Source organism: Puma concolor, chromosome A3 (assembly GCF_028749965.1).
Source record: "Puma concolor isolate L17-30 chromosome A3, mPumCon1.1.hap2, whole genome shotgun sequence".
NCBI classification, from domain to species: Eukaryota; Metazoa; Chordata; class Mammalia; order Carnivora; family Felidae; genus Puma; species Puma concolor.
The window spans coordinates 38,873,932-38,893,675 of record NC_141669.1 but is presented as its reverse complement, the minus strand read 5'-3'; the positions used below and the strand labels follow the sequence as shown (position 1 = coordinate 38,893,675).

The window sequence follows — 19,744 nt, the reverse complement described above, 5'->3', positions numbered from 1 at the left end:
CGATGACTAATACTTGTGCCTTCCTCAATACATGCTAGGCTGGGTGTTCAGTGGTTCACATGAATTATTTCATTCAAGTCTCACAACAGTCTTACAAGTAAGACTTTCCGATGAGAAAACTGAGGCACAAACGTCAAGTAACTTCCTGTTATGACTTGTGAGCATATCTTCCCAGGCAATTATATATGAACAATGATGTGGGAAAAGAACATAACAATGTGTCCACTTCATCTAGCCAGGCTCATGGTAATGGGTGACTTGAACCCTAGTGCTAACTCACCAGTGCTCACCCAGTAGGGAGAGAGCACAGAATCCCTGGCTTCTGTCTTGGAGATTCAGCCTTAGGTCCTCCAGTGGCCACTCTGGCCACTGATACAGTTTTAGTAAAAGGTCCCACCTTGTTCACATTGATACCAACCCTCCCTCTCCTCCCCCCAGCATAGGTACCCAGGCCGAATGGCACCTTCTAGAAGGATGAAAAGAGGAGAGACCTCAGGAAGATGGAACGTTTAACTCTTTGTTCTATGCAGCACCATAAGCACAGGAAGGCAGAATTGTATACGTTTTCAGAGAGCAGAGTTAGGCAGGTGGGGATCTGATCCGAGGCCCACCACTGACCATGTGGTCTTGACCTTAGCCTCTTTTATCTATAAATTGGGTGTAAGATATTTCTTTTTTTAAATGTTTATTTATTTGTGAGATAGAAGCATGAGTCGGGGAGAGGCAGAGAGAGAGGGAGAGAGAGAATCCCAAGCAGCCTCCACACTGTCAGTGCAGAGCCAACATGGGGCTCAAACCCATAAGTTGTGAGATCATGATCTGAGCCAAAACCGAGAGCCAGACGCTTAAACCGACTGAGCTACCCAGGTGCCCTTGGTGTAAGATATTTCTTGATGTGAAGTTATTTTGAAGTACCAGTCATCTGTATCTATATATCTATATCTATATCTATATCTATATCTATATCTATATCTATATCTATATATCTATATCTATCTATATGTAGAAAAGTGCACAGATTATACAGTTTGACAAATTTCCACAGTGGTATACATTACTTAACAAAACTCCAGAAGCCCTCCTGCTAGGCACCACCTCACCCCATGCCCAAAAGTAATCCCCATCCAAATTTCTAATTGTGGTTTTAACTGGCTTGGAACTTTATATAAATGAAAATATACAGAATATATCTTTTGGGAGTGCGTGGGTGGCTCAGTGGTTAAGCATCTGACTTCGGCTCAGGTCATAATCTCACAGCTTGTGGGTTCAAGCTCAGTGTCCGGCTCTGTGCTGACAGCTCAGAGCCTGGAGCCTCCTTCCGCCTCCGTGTCTTCCTCTCTCTCTGCCCCTCCCCCACCCGTGCTCACTCTGTCTCTTCTCTCTCAAAAATAAACATTAAAAAATTTTTTTTTTTAGTTTGGACTCTGTCTCCCTCTCTCTCTGCCCCTCTCCTGCTCATGTTCTGTCTGTCCCTCTCTCTCAAAAATAAACGTTAAAAAATTTTTTTTAAATTATCTTTTGTGTTTGGTTTCTTTTGCTTGTCATGTTTATGAAGATTCATCTATGCCATTCGGTATAGTTATAGTTTTAAAATTCTCCTTATGTAATAGAATTTCAGTGTGTAAACATACTACAACTTAGTGACCCATTCTATTGTTGGTGGGCATTTGGATTATTTCCGGTTTTGGGCTTTTATAAATGAAGCAGCTCTGAAAATGTGCACAGGTCTTCCGGTGGACAGAGACACAGTCATTTGGAGTGGGATTGCTAGGTTATACTGTATGAATCTCTCTCAGCTTTCTAGAACTTGCCCAACATTTAAAATTTTTTATTTATTTTTATTTTTTAATAAAGTTTTTAAAGTTTATGTGTTTTTGAGAGAGACAGAGACAGCATGAGTTGGGGAGGGGCAGAGAGAGAGGGAGAGAGAGAGAATCCCAAGCAGGCTCTGTGCTGTCAGCACAGTGCCTGATGCGTGGCTCGAACCCACAAAACCATGAGATCATGCCCTCAGCCCAAACCCAAGAATGGAATGCCCAACCGACTGAGCCAGCCAGGTGCACCTTAGAACTTGCCCAACATTTTAATGAACATTTTTAACCTTGCAGTAAAGTAAGGTTTAAATTAGGTTGTGGAAAGCACTCAGTATGGTTTTTGGCAGATAGAGAGATCACATTCCATTAAGTTAAAGTGCCATAATGGACTTTACCATTTCCCTGTTGCGTGTTCATTTAGATCATTTTCATTGTCTTGTTATTTTATGTAATGTCACAGTGAATGACTCTTTATAGATGTTTCTTTCTTTTGAAAAATTTGCTTTGAGTAAATTCTTAGGTAAGTTCAACTGGATCAGAAGATATGTGACTGTAGAAACTGTCACCCTTAAAAGGACTCTGAGGGTCTGCTGAGGAGGGGAACATGAGGAAGCAAGCCTCTTACACCATGGCCCTGGGAGTGGGCAGGATATGAAGACAGGTCGCTTATGGCTTTCATGGAGTGTCTCGTAGAGGACAAGAAGGTCAGGTAGAATGTGGGATGATGATTTTTATACGTGGTGGTGATTTTATAGCAACTGGGTGTTTAGTTGCTTAGAAATAAACTGGGTAATTGGAAAAAAAACAAACAAACTATACCAACCATTAACAGAGGAGGAAGAGGGAAATCACTGGTGCAAAGATTCACTTTATTTATTCATTTCCCCCCAAATATTATTAGCATGATTAAAGCCAAAGAGGGGGAGGCAGTAAGGTGGGGACAAGGGCCTGCAATAGGTGTGGGTCTCCGATGGGGAAAGGTCCGGAGGCCTGAGGAGGGAGACAGAGAGTCTGGGACTGAGGCGCAGGTGATGAGGCCTGCTAGGCTACTCTCTCTGACACTCGCTCCTGTTGAAACTCTTGACGAGGGTGGAGGCCAGGCTCTTGTGAGTGACCTCGCAGGAGTACTTTTCATGACTTTGGTACTCCGTACTGGACATCGTCAGGGTGCTGCTGAGGCTGTAGGTGCTGTCCTTGCTGTTCTGCTCTGTGGTGCTCTCCTGGATGCCTTTGTTTTGGACAACGCCATCCACTTTCCACTTGACATTGACCTCTTTGGGGTAGAAGTCATTCAACATGCACACGATAGAGGCACTTCCTGTATGTAACTCGTCCAGAGATGGTTGGAAGAGAAAGACAGATGGCTGAGCATCACTCCCTGAGGAAGGAAGCACAGAGAATGGTTGTTAAGTAACAGGGAAGTTCTCCATTTGGGCATATTGTTTGTGGGCAATCCTGGAGCCCGTAAGGGAGACAGAGCAATTTATTCTGTGTAGCAATGAGGGACACCAGGAAGCAGATTTATAATCTCCATGATTTGGAGTGTTTCTGTAGCCCCTATCTCTTAAGAAAGTTTTACACTGTTTTGTTTGAACTCTTTGCAGCCATTTTAAGGGCTTTTTTGCTTTTCTGACCTCACCTTCTTTCCTTCAGCTGTGTTCCCTGCCCCCTGCCTTACACCCAGTACTTTAGGCAAAGAAACAAAGGCCATTTAGTCTGACTCCCTCAAAGTTAAGAAGAGAAAACAGGTCTTGGACCCCCTTACAGAGATCATTCCTCTGTGCCTCTCCCAGAACTGTGTAGCAATATCGGGCTGCTTTTTCCTTCCTGGGTTTTCTTTGAGTGTGTGAGAGCCAGACCCCCCCCTATAGAGTGACTTTGAGCCCCGAGTCTGTGCCTGGGCTGAGGCACAGCCCTGTTACCTTCTGTGATCAGGCTAACAACTGTCCCACCTCCTTACAAAGGCCTTGAAGGAAGACTGAGCCCTCGTCTGACAGCTGTCATGATATGGGGCGATAACAGACCAGACAATGGGGGTCAACTGTAATTTTGGCCACCTGCCTACAAGGAACTAGCTAGCTTCGGTTCTGACCATGAGCAGCTGCCAGATGGCGTCTGGGAAATCCCCCCCTGTGGGCATTCAAGCTGTCTGGTCAGAGAGCAAGGGCTAAAATAACAAATCAAGAATCCTCTGCTGGGAGAAGACTGCAGATAAGTGAACAGGTTTTTATAAAGCTAACCTCCATTAACGAAGCATTTCAAAGTAAGATACTGAACTTTCTATGTTTTGATTTTTTTTTCTCTTTTCACCTTCATCACTAATTTTTTTCTGAGAATTTTATAAAATAGCATTGGCCGCAAAATAGTGTGAATTCTAGAAAAAAAGGAAGGGAAGTATTCTAGAAAGATACTCCTAGCCGGGTGACTCCTTGATGCCTTTAAAATATCCATCCTGCATTCAAATATTAAACGATTAGCACATTGATATGGAAAGTCTTACAAGACATTTTATTAGCTTTTAATGGAGTTTAAACTTCTAAAATAGGTTTTTAAAAGGCCCTAAAATAGTTTTAAAAAGCTACATAGATTAAATAGTTCTAAAATAGTTCTCAGAGTTTTAAAACAGCTCTAAAATAGTCCTATAAAACTGTTGCAGACCAAAAATAATCTTTCATAAGCATCACTTTTGAAATCAGCTGAAGTAAACAACAAAAAATTACTAAACTATTTTAGAGGGTATGGAATTAAAATACTCAGATTAAAAATTTTCTACTACAGAATGAAAGTATTGGAAAATATATTTATATCAAGTTTTTATTAATGGCATTTGTCTATGATTAGATATTTCATACAACTGAAAAATAGTCCTTCCCAAGCCATTAATTTTTTGAAAATTAAAAACATATCACAAATTTATTTTTTTATCTGATGGTATTTAATGTGAACTCAGTAAAAGTTAATTGACTAAAACTGGAATGGCCAGACGGCCTTAAATTCAGTTTTTGCTGGTAAGGATTTTACTCGGAAAGAATGATATATATTTCTTTCTTTAGGATTGTACTTTTATTATTTAAATATATTTGATGAGAGGATATTGAAATCATTACATGTCACTGAAAACAAAAGTAGCTGTAACTTTTTTACAGTCCTCTAATGGAAATTTTCGTATAAAAATGACTGAATTTTATTTCTGAAATTTCTAATAAATCAGACTTCTCCCTGTTTCTTCTACGTTAGCTCAGTGCCCACTACATTTCTATTCTTTTTCGTTAGTGCCATTATTCGTATCACTGTGTCGGGAGAGCCACCACAGTAGAGTTGAACAGGCGAACGAACGTGGAGTGGCCGTGGCCTTTAGTGGCTAGGCGCACTGCCACACGAGTGCTGTGGCCTGATCACGAAAGTTATTCAGTCATGACAAAAGACCGCCATGAGGTCTATAGACCACGCAAGATGTGCCATGGCTTCCTTGACGGTATAAAGTGGCCAAGTAGTAACGGAGGGAAATAAAAGAACACACTCACTAAAAATATTTACTATTTTTCTACAAGTCCATGGGCATTCAAACATGCAATTATTTTATTTTACTTAATTTAAACGAATGTTTTCAAAACTGAGATTTTCGCGATAACCATCTTTTCACCATTACAATAAGAAATCATCTCACGTTTAGTCTAATATAGAAATTGGATTTTTACAAAGAAGGTAGCTATCAGGATATAGAGCTTCTGTAGAATTTTTGAATATTAACAGTTTATCACTCGTCTTAGGCTCCAAAGATAGCATTGCAGCTGATTCTCAATTAAGCTGCAGGTTTTACATGGCAAACAACTACGCTTTTCTAACTTCTTACCAATTTTTCATGCATTCTATGGATTTTAATTGTTATCTTATAAAATTATTTATCAGGAGAGAAAACAGACTAAGAAATAAATTTCTGTATCACAGAACAAGCAAAACTCGCTATAACATCTGGTAAAACTCAGCGAAAATTAGTTCACTTTTTCTCTCGAGCTTCAAAGATTCCTTTTCATCTACACTAATTTTTTTTTTTCCTTTTGAACAATGAAATTTAGATTAAATTAATCTTTTTGTCTAGAAATCCATTTTTGGAGCTGAGTTTAACTTTTGAAATTGATGACAAATCTGAAATGGTCTCATGTACCCGTCCGCACAAAATTCATACTTCAGTCTCTGAAAGTCATCACTGATATTTAGACCCAAATTTCAACAGGCAACAGAGAAAAATTGATTTTCAGTCCCTTACTCATCTGATTTTCAGAAGAATCCCGGGCTCTTCAGAATTGACCTCAATTCACACTTCACACATGAAAACCCCCAAATTTCACAACGCTACCAGAAAAAGGACTAAAAAGTGTACTTACGTTTGATCTCCAGCTTGGTACCTGGGCCGAAAGTGAGCCACACTGAGGGCTTTGACACTTTAGCCCTCAACAAAAACCTCCTTCTGACGCTGATCATATAAGAAAGTCCAATTCAGAGAAAAATCCAGCTGTCTTTCCCCTTCTCCCCACAAAGCCTACTCTCATCACAAACTCAACGATTTGTTTGCTTAGCTGAAAAGTTGGCTCTTTTCTCATTTTCTGCTATTTTCTTTTGGGGCACCAGGAGTGGCTCATTTTACCAAAATGTCACAAACTTGAACAAATATTACAACAGGACGAAAACCTCACACATAATTGAACAAAAAGGTACTTACGTTTCATCTCCAGTTTGGTCCCCTGGCCGAAAGTGAACCACAGTGATTTCCCTTAACCTCCACCTCTATGAAAACCCGCCCTGAAACGGTAGTCTGTCTCCCCAGTGACCCTATTTTGATTTGGAAATCTTAAAAACCAGCGGTCAGCTAGCCTCCAGTGGAATGATTTTCCCTCCTCTGTACCTGGTCTGGGAGTGAGATTTGTTTTATACCTGACATGTAATTAATTAGAACACGTGAAAAGGCAGGGGGGTGGGGAGAGAAAAAGCAAACCAATTAGACAAAAACAGTGAAGAATTAGTTGAAAAAAATACTTACGTTTTATCTCCAGCTTCGTCCCCTGGCCGAAATTGTACACACAGTAGTTCCTCCTAATCTCCTTCCTATACAAAAACTGAATTTCCTTTTCTGACAACTGAGCGAGGCTCTGTGTAGAACATATAATTACACTCCCCCATAGATTTCTGAAACTATCACTTAGACAAGTTATTCTCACCCAATGACTGAATCCCATTCCTCACAGAAAGTGTGTAATCCACTTTTGAGTTTGTTTATAGACTTTATCTTTGCCTTAGAGGATGTCAGATCCTGGTTGCAAAACGTCAGCTTATACAGATCGCTTCATAGACCCGGGAATCACGAGACACGAACAACCGAAGAAGGAAGGTTTGGGTTTTACTCACGTTTGATTTCCAGCTTGGTTCCTTGGCCAAACGTCCACCACAGTGATAGCTCCCCATTGTGTCAATGTACAAAAACCCTTCTCACTAAAGGGGGCCAGAGGCCCTGGGTCAGCTGCTGAAGCTTTACTCTGTTTTCCAGCAGGTGTCGAACCCTCAGGGCTTCCCTGATAGAGAATGTTTTTTAGGTAAGATCTAAAATCTTGAAAGAGGATATATTTGTGTCTACGGGCTGATGATCCCTCTCTTTAGCCATCTACCCTATCTGGACTGCCTATGTATTTATTTGAAGGTAGGCTGAATGGAAATGACAAAGAAAACAAGTAAGTTTTAAAATTTTCACTCTTTTATACCTTCTCCTGGGGCAGGGGGCTTTTGCAAGTGATAAAGCTCATTCAGTAGAATTATGGGATTCTAGTTTCTCTCAGTTAAGGATAATTAAAGAGTGTCTTCGTATTTGACCTCTCCTTTGCCATGATGTTTCAAAAACGGTAGGCTAAATGCATATCAGATCAGATCAAGGCCCATGTTTTACTTTGAAACATACTTTGGCATCAAGCTGTAGAGGACATCTGAGCCCAAAACAAAGATCAAAGATCAATAGAGTAGAAAGTAGACTTTACTTAGTTGATCGTCTGTTGTCAGAGGGGTACCCACCACGTTCAATGAGATGAACCATGTACAGAATGTCTTTGGAGCTGCCGGGGAATTGTGCCATGCCATGGTGTTTCCGTGGTAACCCCATCAAAGTGTGTGTGTGTGTGTGTGTGTGTGTGTGTGTGTGATTTTGAGAGACAGCGTGAGGGAGGGGCAGAGAGAGAGGGAGAGAGAGAATTCCAAGCAGGCTCTGTACTGTCAGTGCAGAGTCCAATGAATTTTTTCAAAACTCAGTTCAAGAGAGACCTTCTCTTGGATTATCCCCCAGCCAAGTGACTCTGCTTTGCAGAGTACAGAGACAGATCTAGAACACCTAGTTGTTCTTATCTGCTGTCAGATTCTTTCTACCCTACTGGATTGTAAATTGTTTGATGTTTCATTGTCTTGTATCTGGAAGGCCCAGTCTAGTACCTTCACTTGGCAAATGTTCAACAAACATTTGCAGAATGAATGAATGAAAAAAAAAAAAAGACATTCCACAATGAAGAGTTGAAAATCAATAATGAACCAGAGCTAATAAATTATAATAAACCAAAGACTAATACTAACCACTGAAATAGTATGTTTCAGGGGCACCTGGGTGGCTCAGTTGGCCAAGCGTCTGACTTTAGCTCAGGTCATGATCTCAAGGTTCATGGGTTCGAGCCCCATGTGGGGCTCTGTGCTGGCAGCTCAGAGCCTGGAGCCTGCTTCGGATTCTGTGTCTCCCACCCCCCCTGCCCCTCCCCCGCTTGCACTCTGTCTCTCAAAAGTAACTAAACATTAATTAAAAAAAAAAAAAAAGAAAAGAAAATATTTGGAGCTCCCGGCTGGCTCAGTCAGTTAAGTGTCCAACTTTGGCTCAGGTCCTGATCCCATGTTTCATGAGTTCCAGCCCCACATCAGGCTCTGTGCTGACAGCTCAGAGCCCCCGGAGCCTGCTTCAGATTCTGTATCTTCTTCTTTCTCTACCCCTCCCCTTCCCTCTCTCACACTCTGTCTCTGTCTCTCAAAAATAAATAAATGTTAAAAAAATTAAAGAAATAGTAAGTTTCATAAGAGAAATTGTAACTGTAATTCTGAAAGGTAGGGGTAGGTTTCCTTGATTCTGTCAGCAAGAGCTTTGCCATTGTCTTTAATAGCAAAATCAGCAGTGGATCTCACCAGAAGATGAGGAAAGAGAGGAATCATGGAGGTAGACAGAAGAGAGAAACTGCCCAGTGGACATTTAGTGTGCAAAATAGTTGACTGAGGACATAGTCAACATAGATCCTAAAGAGGACAGAGTGATTTTTCTCTGCAGAGATACAAGCAATACTAGCCATATTACTTGACATTTATTGAGCACTTACAAAGTGTCAGACATTTTACATGAATCATCCACATTTCATTATTCCCCCAGAATCTAGGAACAAGAAGCTGATATTACCCCTGTTCTATAGATGAGGAAAATTGAGTTCAGAGATGTTAAGTAACTTCACCCTAATAGTGAGTGGCAGCGCTGGGAGCTCATGCACTTAATTGGCCCTGGGAGTAGAAACACCCAATGGAAGCAGCATGGATGGCCGATGACATTGGGGTGGGAGAAGGAAAAGGGATCTCCTTAGACTGTCCTAGGGATGGAAGTGAGTAGATGACTGTGCTCAAATGTATATACAAGACTGATCATTGAAATGTTTAGAAGTTGAAGAAATGGAAAATAACTGAAATTTTCACCAATAGGAGTTTGGTTAAATGGATTATGATAGAACTTTGCAATGGTGCACTAAGCAACCAATAAGAGGATGAGGTCGGTTTCTATATAGTCACAAGGAAGGTGTTTGTGAAAACACAGGCCATGGAATGATATGTTTTTGTGTGATATTGATTCCATTTTAATGGATATATATGGATATAAATACAGGATAATTCCTGAAAGAAATACAACAAGTTTTACTCAGTAGTTATCTCCTGGGCTTACAGAGGTATGTTGTTTGGGAAGAGGAGAGCAATGACGCTTCCTTTTCCCCCTTCTGTATGTTGTAGATTATCTGATTTTTAAAAATTAGGTGAATACATTCATTTTGTGGTGTTCAGAAACAATAAGGCTGCAGCAATTTTGATAAAAAGTAAACTCTGACATTGCCTACTAGGATTCTCAATATTCATGTACAATGTATAAATATAATTTTAAATGATATATACACGTGCATGAGGGTTTTTTGGTCAATTAGTGTTTTTCTGTAATCTTTAAATCAAGAATTAATCTGGTTCTGTATAGGAGATACAAATGTAGGATATGTGGGCGTGATGTAGGCGCTGGAAAGTGGGAATGATAAAGATGATATGGCTCTACTGGGGATTATGTTCCTCGGTGAATAATGTGAAATTGGGAACTAATGTGAAGTTGGGATCTACTGTGAAGAGTGCGTCTAAATTATTGTACTAATATAGCATTTGCTACAGTATTTGCTTATCATAAGAACTATCGTGACAGAAACTATTTTACCGATCCCATATAGTCGTGATCAGTAAGAATGGCTGCTGTGATGTTGTAACATAACACAGATCACTGAGAAATGGTTGAGATCCTTAATATGTGTATGGTTCATCATTTGAAGGTAAAGGTTGTCTTCAAAGCATCTGTGAGGTTCTGCCAGGGTCTACCATTCTACAAAACGCCCATGATGGACCTTGATAATACTGATTTACTGAGGAAAGGCACACTGTCAGTACACTAGTCTGACAGGTTCTTGGATTTGTGTATAAGAGTGATGGAAATAAAAATTTGGGGAGAGCATTCCAACAAACTCATCACTGAAGCTGTTTCCCATTTGACCCCCAGCAAAGTTAGATTCTTAGAATAAATTCTAAACTGCTTGTGGAAGAGAGAGAGAAAGCAAGGGAAAGAGAGTGAAACGAGAGAGACCAAATGCCCACCTGTAAGTCATCCTGAAAACTATTGCTAAACTGTCTAATCAATGTTTTTCACATCTACCATTTCAAGAAACACTACTTTTGGGGCGCCTGGGTGGCGCAGTCGGTTAAGCGTCCGACTTCAGCCAGGTCACGATCTCGCGGTCCGTGAGTTCGAGCCCCGCGTCAGGCTCTGGGCTGATGGCTCAGAGCCTGGAGCCTGTTTCCGATTCTGTGTCTCCCTCTCTCTCTGCCCCTCCCCCGTTCATGCTCTGTCTCTCTCTCTGTCCCAAAAATAAATAAATAAATTTAAAAAAAAAAAAAAAGAAACACTACTTTTGCCCTTTAGTTGGCATAATTGACCAGGCTATTTGGAGACATCCGCTTCACTCACACCGGTAACATACAGTAAATCAGCTAACTTGTCCGGGACACTATGGCATAGTTTTGCTTTTTGCAAGGTTTGAGGATGGTGGTTTCCTTACCTGGCTCTGGAATATTTGTGTCTGATAATCCATCTTGAAGTCTGTGGTTCAGTATTTTTTTCTAGCTCATCAATCACAGTGGAGTCCAAGATAGGTGCTTCTTTTTACATCAGCTTTACTCCTCCTTAGGATTGTAATGGCTATCATTTATACTTGATTCAAGTTGATATCCCATAAGGTAAGGATGAAATTCTTGAGTCCACATTCACTGGTGCCTAGAACTTGATCAATTGGTGGTCTTCCAGCTAGAGTGCCACAAATTGACACCTATCCTGAATTCCTAAGGGCAAGGTGGCCCCATAGTGAGAAGAAGGGAGGCAGAGGAGGTTACTTGAGAAATTGCTGCTTCCTTAGTCCTTTGGAGCTGTATCTGTTTCCACTCATCTCTGAAGGAAGAGGTGCTGAAAGAAGCAAAATCCTTTGTTCTAACATGTGCACATGCTTGTGCCGTAAACATGACCCAAGATTTTGGACCTGCTCTGGAAAATGTAGATGTTCATCATGTTTCCAAGAAGACATTAAGGCTGCGGGTATTTTCTGACTTCCTAGAGTGAAAAAGAAAACAGCAGTAACAGTGCAGGGTTTATTACCCTTGGAGAGGCTTGCCACCCAGATTTACATGTCAAGTGTTGTGGTTTCTGGTTGGTTATACACAAGCGATGAGTCCCTCGAACTCTGCTCTGGAGTTCCCTGCCCCCCTTTGTTTGTCCTCTTGGCATCTAGCCCTAGCCCTGTGTCCTCTTTTATCCTACTACTGAGAAACCTATCATGGACAACTACTTTGATTGGGCTAGCTCTGGACGCAGTTGTGAAATTGATGATTTCAGGCTTGATTCTTCATACTTGTTTTCTTCCCCACTGTCAGATCTTCAGGTCCCTCATGGGCACTCTGCTTTGCTCCCTGCTGGCTCAGGACCCAGCCCGGAGTGCCCTCCACCCCCCACCTAGTCTTGCTCATCTTGGGTAAGGACCTGGGCTCTGGATCTTTTCTGCCCACAGTCCCAAACTGCCTTATACCTTCAATGTGTATAATCCCGATCCCATGCAGAAGGATTCTGATCTGTCACTGCTTTCTGTTCCCATTAGCTTTTCTTTTCAGCTCTGTGGGTCTTGGTTACCACTTGACCTAATATTGTATTGTTTTTGCCTCTTGCCCTATTCTTCCTGTTCTTGTGGGTTTATTTCTTTAAAATAATATTCTTAAAAATCTTTTTTTTTTTTTTTGTATTTTAGGGTGTTTTTTTTTTTTAATTTTTTAATGTTTATTCATTTTTTGATAGAGAGAGACAGTGTGAGTGGGGGAGGGGCAGAGAGAGGGAGACACAGAATCCCAAGTAGGCTCCAGGCTCCGAACAGGAACAGCACAGAGCCTGACACGGGGCTCGAACTCAGGGACTGTGAGATCATGACCTGAACCGAAGTCTGTCAGAAGCCCAACCGACTGAGCCACCCAGGTGCCCTTGTTTGTTTGTTTTTAACAAGCAGGTATTGTGATGGAATGTATGTGTTTAATCCATCATCTTAACCTGGATCCTCTCTTAATTGACTCCTTTGAGTTCTAAATGGGGTTACTAGGCCAGGTCCTGGCTCTCTCTCCCACCCTAATCAGCATACACATTCTAGGGCTATTAGTCTATTGTTGGTGAAAGAGGAAGCACAGATTACTCCTTTCTCCATCACTGCCACCCCCCCAACACCCCAAGTATCCTGATTATCCTGGCTGATAACACAGAGTTACAAACAAGGCAGAAGGATGGGAAGAGGGCAGGCCTACAGGAAAACGAATGCACTTACACACAAAAGCAAAACCGAAACCCAACAGATTGAAACAAGGAATAATTTGGACTTAAAAAAAAAAAAAAAGTTTATTTATTTATTTTGAGAGGGAGTTGGGGAGGAGAGGAGGGAAAGGGGGAGAGAGAATCCTAAGCAGGCAGGCTCTGCATTGTCAGAGCAGAGCCCAATATGCTGGTGCTCAATCTCACGAATCTTGAGACAATCTCACAAACCTTGAGATCATGACCTGAGCCAAAACAAGAGTCAGATGCTTAACCAACTGAGCCACACAGGTGCTCCTGATTTGGACTTTTAAGTCGAGTATAATGGACCTGTCCACCACTTGTTCAAAATCCCCCTTGCAATGACAGAAGGAATATCAAAATGAGAATAAAGTTATTTTGTGACTGGAGAATCATGCAGGATCCCATTAGCAGAAAAAAAGTTGTGGAAAATCACAAAGATTTAAATTTTGTGATTCAATCGATGGAGAAACTGAAATCTAGAATCTTCCATTCCATTGCAAAAATAGAAGGGGTCTTTGAGTAGCCAGTACTAATTTTCCCTCAGAAAATCGTGGAAAACACGTACCTCAGAGTTATTAGGGACTGGGCCTGTGTGTGGGATGGGAATAACACCTGGGCTGCCTCCATTGAGTTTGCACTCACCCACCCTTCAGGCTATGGTGATAGTGATAGAAAGAAAAAGAGGCCAAGTTACAGGCATTCAAAAGCAATGGGATAAAAATCTTCCAGGCCACTAGAAGAAACAAAATATGGACAAAGCAAATTAATCCAGTCTGGCAAAATTCAGGAAAAGGAAATAAAAAATCAAGAGAAAAATGTTAGGTAAATAGAATTACAAAATAAGATGGAGAGACTAAGTCCAAACAGAACAGTCATAAACTGTAATAAATGCTGTTAAGTTATTCAAAACTTGAAAATGAGGCACAAAGATGACTGTCAGTGAAGACTCTTTCCTTGACCAAACTGTACTCTGGCTCCTCTGAGCTCTCTTCTCAAGTGGACCCCGAATTTTGGGCTTCTGTGTTCATCTTTGCATTGTCCAATTTTAGCAAGAACCCTGTTAAGTCAGTTTAACCAGAACCCGCCTCCTTGATATCTGATCACTGATGAGAAAGCATAAGGCAAGCTGAGGACAAAGCACAAGCTTACAACAGCCCCCCAACCCTGCCCTCCCTCCCCCCCCCACCTCCCACCCCAGGTAGGATATGTGTGGTATTCCTCAGGTACCCTGGCCCCTGACTGCCCACCAACAAAGGAAAGGACAGAAAACAAATGGTTAAAGGATAGAGTCTCCATCAGTTTACAAATATCTCATCCCGAGGGCCTAATCTCCAGGAACTCCCTACTGGTTTAATGATAATGCTTTGCTAGAGGGAAAACCACTTTAGCTTGACAATAGCTAGGCCTCCAGTAATCCTGAATCTTCTTCAGCATATGGAAATCCCTTCAAGAAACTTCCTCTTGACTTTATCTCCCCCAACTCCACTGTGTATAAGCAGTCACTCTTCACAACCCCAGTGCAGCTCTTTTCTGCCCACTGGTCCTGTCCCCGTGCTTTAACAAAATCATCTTTTTACACTAAAAGATGTCTTCAAGAATTCTTAATTGGCCGTAGGCTCCGAACCCCACCAACACTCCAAAACCCAATCGATCACCATCAACATCTGATGGGCTCCTCACCTTCACTGTTCCCAGGCGATGTCTGATCACCCCGGCACGCCTTCAGCAAGAGTCCCATTAGGTCGATTTTACCAGATCCTCCCTTGAACTGGATGTTTTCTCTTAGTCATTTTTCCATCCGCTGACCCCCACTCTGCTCCTTGGCTATAAACTCCCACTTTTCCTTGTAGATGGAGTGGGGCCCAATCTCTCCTTCCCACCGTGCGGTGTTTCCTACACATTATCTTGATGATCCTAAGCCTGCCTTACTTTTCTTCAACAAATGTCTTGAGTAATTGTTTCTTTAACACTATGTGTCCTTTCAGGGTCATTTGACTTGCTAGAGAAATGAAGTTTTTAAAAATTTCTAATTATACCTAATTAAAAACTAGATTTCAAAGAGTTGCATGTTAACCTAGAGAAAACTGATATCATGAAAATGATAAATTATTTTTGTCTGGGGAGACAAAAGCATCTGACTCTTGGTTTCAGCTCAGGTCATGATCTCATGATCTTAACGATCTCATGGTTCATGAGTCTGAGCCCACATCGGGCTGTGCTGCCAGTGTGAGCCTGCTTGGGATTCCCTGTCTCTTGTCTGCCTCTCTCTCTGTTCTTCCTCGCTCATACTCTCTTTCCAAAAAAAAAAAAAAAAAAAAAATTGTATCCAATCAGAAAGGAGAAATTCCTTAAAAGGTGAGGTCAGTGTGTTCTTAGAAAATGTAGGGATGCAGTTAGGAAATGGAACGTCCATAGTTCTCTGTTCCTTCTATGTATTTTGAACCCAAAGTCTGTGAATTATGGTATTTTGATGATAGATCAGAGTTCTTACTCACCATTGTGCTTTCAGTGACTAACAAGTGTCTGGCCTCCAGTTGGTGCCCAATACATATTTATTGAATAAATGAATGAAATGAACAAGTATTGTTGAGGAGTCACGGGAAATCCTTGTTGTTTTCTCTTTGTTTGCTATGGTCCCCTCTGGTGTTTGTCTTTGGTAGTTTCTGAAGCCCTGGAAACTGGACAGTGGTGCCTTAAACCAGGATTGTCTTCATGACAGCAGACCCAGAAACCATGTTAGACTGAATAGAAAATAGACTGGGTGCCTCCTTGGAGGGGTTTTGTAGGTTTGTGGACTGCTTGAACTGGCAGAGACAAACTGTGTCTCTCCCCATTGGTAACAAATAGGAGGAGGCTAGGTGTCTAAGAGAGGAAGTGATTCACTCAAGGCTACACAGGTAGGGAAGGACTGGGGGAAGAACCAGATGTTTTGCCTCCCAGTTAAAGCACTTCTATTACATTTCCTGAGGCACTTGGAAAAATATTTGCAGACCAGGAAAATTCTCTGCACAGTTGCCACCTGGTCCAAGTCTGACGGGACATTTTTAATGCACTTTCTGAAATCCAGTGAAAGAATGAAAAATGACCCTGAGCAACATGAATGTATGTGTCTTTCTTCAGCATGCCGGCTGCTGTAGGACTCAGGATACCAAACAGTTTTTAAAACTGGAAAGAGCTGCAAAGTTATATTGCAAAAAGCATGGGTAGAGGGAGGGGTAAAGATTTTGGTCTCAAGGCTATCCTCGTCCCGTGACATGATTTATATTTCTAAATAATGGTGGTCCGCACTCTTTTACTATTTCCTGGACAGGTTTTGTAAAATAGAGGGTTTTTTTTTTTTTTTTTTTTTTTTGAGGTTTTGGTAAAACTTAATTAACCATACATTTACCTGGACCTGGACCATGATTCAAACAAACTTACTGAAACAACAGTGTGTAGAGATGATCAAGGTGGTTTGAATAAAAACTGGGAATTAGATAATATTAGAGAATTATGTACCATAGTAGCATAGCACTTAATTTTTTTAAAGTCCTTTTCGGTGAGCGATGTACTAAAATTCTTAACAGATCAGCTTCAAAATACTCCAGTGTGTGTGTGTGTGTGTGTGTGTGTGTGTGTGTGTGTGCGCGCGCGCGCGTGCGCACGTGTGGACATGTATATGATCTATCTTTGTATATGATTGGCCATTGCTGTAAACATTAAAAATGAAAATAAAAAGAAAGTGTCACATTTCCTAGAGCGACTCACCACACACTAGTCAGGGTGCAGTTGTGAAGTTATGCCAGTAGATGGCAGTGTTGTATAAGCCAACAAACCTACATAGGTCTAATGGGATGATTGAGGTTTCTGGGTAACAAAACTATTACAAGCCAGGTCAGATTTTATTGTTTTTAAGCAAAAAGTCATGGAAATATTTGAAGAGAGAAAAAAAAAGGCAGGTATAGAGCAATCTTAAATTATTTTTAAAATAAGTGATTTATAAGTCTTACTGAGAATTTAGATAGGATAGTAAAATAAAACCCCCTGTAAACTTACTACCCCTGTATAAACATTTGGTCCACCCCCGTCCCCTCTTTCTGTTTCTCTACCTCCAGCTCTATTTCTTAGTGCATATTGATTTTCAGTGGTCAGCCCCACTTACAGGGGAAGCAAATTTACAGATAAGTGGTTGATGAGCAACAAGCCTTTTGGCTGATTCTCTTTTGGAACCAGCGTGATCCTTAAAAAAAAAAAAAAAAAAAGGAAACTAGATGTAATGATTTCCCTGTTTAAAACTCTTCAAAGGTTTCTCATTGCAGTTACAAACCCCTTGTCACATCCTCCTAGGCCTACACCCGTGGTTCTGGCTTTTGGCCGTTGTGATTGGGACCTCCTGGGGAACTTTAAAAACTACTGATGCCTGGTTTCCACCCCTGGAGATTCTGATGGAACCAGTCTTGGTGGTCACTGGCCACCGGGATTTTCTTGAACTCTCCAGATCATTCCAGGGTGACTTGACCTGACCCCTGGCTACTGTCTAACTGTGTTTCTTACTCCGCCCCCTCTCCTTTTGCTCCATTCCCCAGGCCTTCTTTCTGATCTTTGGGTTGAGTTCTTTCTCCCCTCAGGGGGACCCAGAGCCTCCTCACTGCTGAGCCCGATGCCAGGAGCCCTTCAAGGCCAACCCCAGATTCCATCTCTGTTATGGTCCTGGCCCCTGGGGTCCTCTTTCCTATCAAGAATCTGGAACTTTGGAGGGTGGGGAGTTTAGCAGCTAGAATCTTTCATCCCTGGTTGTACTTGGGAACGTGTGCATCTTTAGGTATCAATTACAATATTCACAAGGCTAATTTTGTCTTCACAGTGAAGATGTGTAAGTCTGAGGTGTTGAAAGTCATCCAGGCTCTTTGGAGTCCTTTATGCAGGATCAGAACCAGAGTGAGGCAGGAGACGTACTCGCCTCAGGCACAAAACTTAGGGAGATACACACACACACACACACACACACACACACACACACACTGCTCAGTAATTCAGATAAAATAATCTTTTAATGCAATATTTAAAGATCAAAATTTATGCAAAAATCCATGATAAAAAATATGAGAATTGGAAGTAAAGACTGGATCTAGCTTGTGAATAAAGAAATATCAATGGAGGGGGCACCTGGGTGGCTCATTCAGTTAAGCCTCCAATTCGGCTCAGGTCATGATCTCATGGTTTGTGGGTTCGAGCCCCACTTCAGGCTCTGTGCTGACAGTTCAGAGCCTGGAGCCTGCTTCAGAGCCTGCTTCTCTCTCTGCCCCTCCCCTGCTCGCACTCTGTCTCTCAACAATAAGTAAATTTTTTTTTTTTTTTAAAAAACAGAAGTATCAGTGGGGACTGTTTAATTTGTGGCTGTAGTATACTTGAGAGAATTTGAATCTGTGCCCTTTCTTGGGCGTTGTGTCTCAAGCTAGGGTGATAGGGATTTTCAGAGGTATAACATTTGTGATGAGAATATTTTATAGTAAAACGCAAATGGACCAATCGTGGGAAAGAATGCAAAATTTCTCTGAAGGTTTAAAAGAAATAAATTTAAAAAAAAAGAACCGAAGGAATGTTTCCTCAGAAAGCTTTAGGGTAAGTCCTCAGAATCCTAGAAGATAGCCATTTTGTTTATTCTGCCACTAGGTGTGGTCAGCGAGTGTGAGAGGCAGTCATAAAGCTTGTAATTCCAGAACATCAGGGGGCACCTGGGTGGCTCAGTAGGTTAAGCATCTGACTTAGGCTCAGGTCATGATCTCAGGATTCCTGGGTTTGAGCCCCCTGTCAGGCTCTACACTGACAGTGTGGAGCCTGCTTGGTATTCTCCCTCTCCCTCCCTCTCTCTCTCTCTCTCTCTCTCTCTCTCTCTGCCCCTCCCCGGCTTGTGCTCTCTCTCAAAATAAATAAATAAACTTAAAAGAAAAGAAATACAATTGGATTTTCCCTTAAAAATTTTCCCCCCAGGGGGAGAGAATTGGAGAGTACAGACATGTCCCACACTGTCTTGCCTGGATTTCCCATATATACAGCCCAGCAGTTGAGTCCTACCCCGTGAGAGCTTTGTAAAGTAAGAGAAGGAATAAGAATGGTCTATGGAAGGAACAGTGGGGAGGCAGAAACGAATGCTATGCCTGGCATTCTTACAGGTGGGACCTGAGGGATGTGAAGAGTGTTATCAGTCAGGGTTCTCCAGAGAAACGGAACCAATAAGATATCCATGGAGAGAGAGATTTTGAGAATTGAGAGTGTGGGGGTTGGTGAGTCCAGAATCTGTAGAGCAGGCTGGCAGCCTGGAAATTCAGGTCAGTGTTGATCTTGCAGCCTTGAGTTGGAAATCTGTAGGCAGGAAACTCAGGCTGAGTTTCTATGTTGCATCTTAAGGAAGAATCACTTCTCCTTTAGGAAACTTCAGTCTTGCTTCTTAAAGCCTTCAACTGATTGGATGAGGCCCCCACCCTCATTAGGGAGAGTGATCTGTGTTATGCAGGGTCTACTAATTTAAATGTTAATCACACCAAAAGCTACCTTCAATGAGAAAGATTGAAATATGGCCCTTTGTAGCAACATGGATGGAACTGCAGAGTGTGATGCTAAGTGAAATAAGCCATACTGAGACAGACAGATACCATATGTTTTCACTCTTATGTGGATCCTGAGAAACTTAACAGGAACCCATGGGGGAGGGGAAGAAAAAAAAAAGAGGTTA

General features: G+C 41.6%; 1 gene segment (V, D, J or C); it reads right to left on the bottom strand.

Annotated features, from left to right (window-relative positions):
- Positions 1-2,662: 2,662 nt before the first annotated feature.
- The window catches only part of LOC112864036 (immunoglobulin kappa light chain-like), an 86,451-nt gene continuing 69,369 nt past the window's right edge, over positions 2,663-19,744 (bottom strand). Inside the window, 2 exon segments of the V gene segment in view lie at positions 2,663-3,192; positions 6,853-6,887. Coding sequence covers positions 2,861-3,192; positions 6,853-6,887 — 367 coding nt within the window.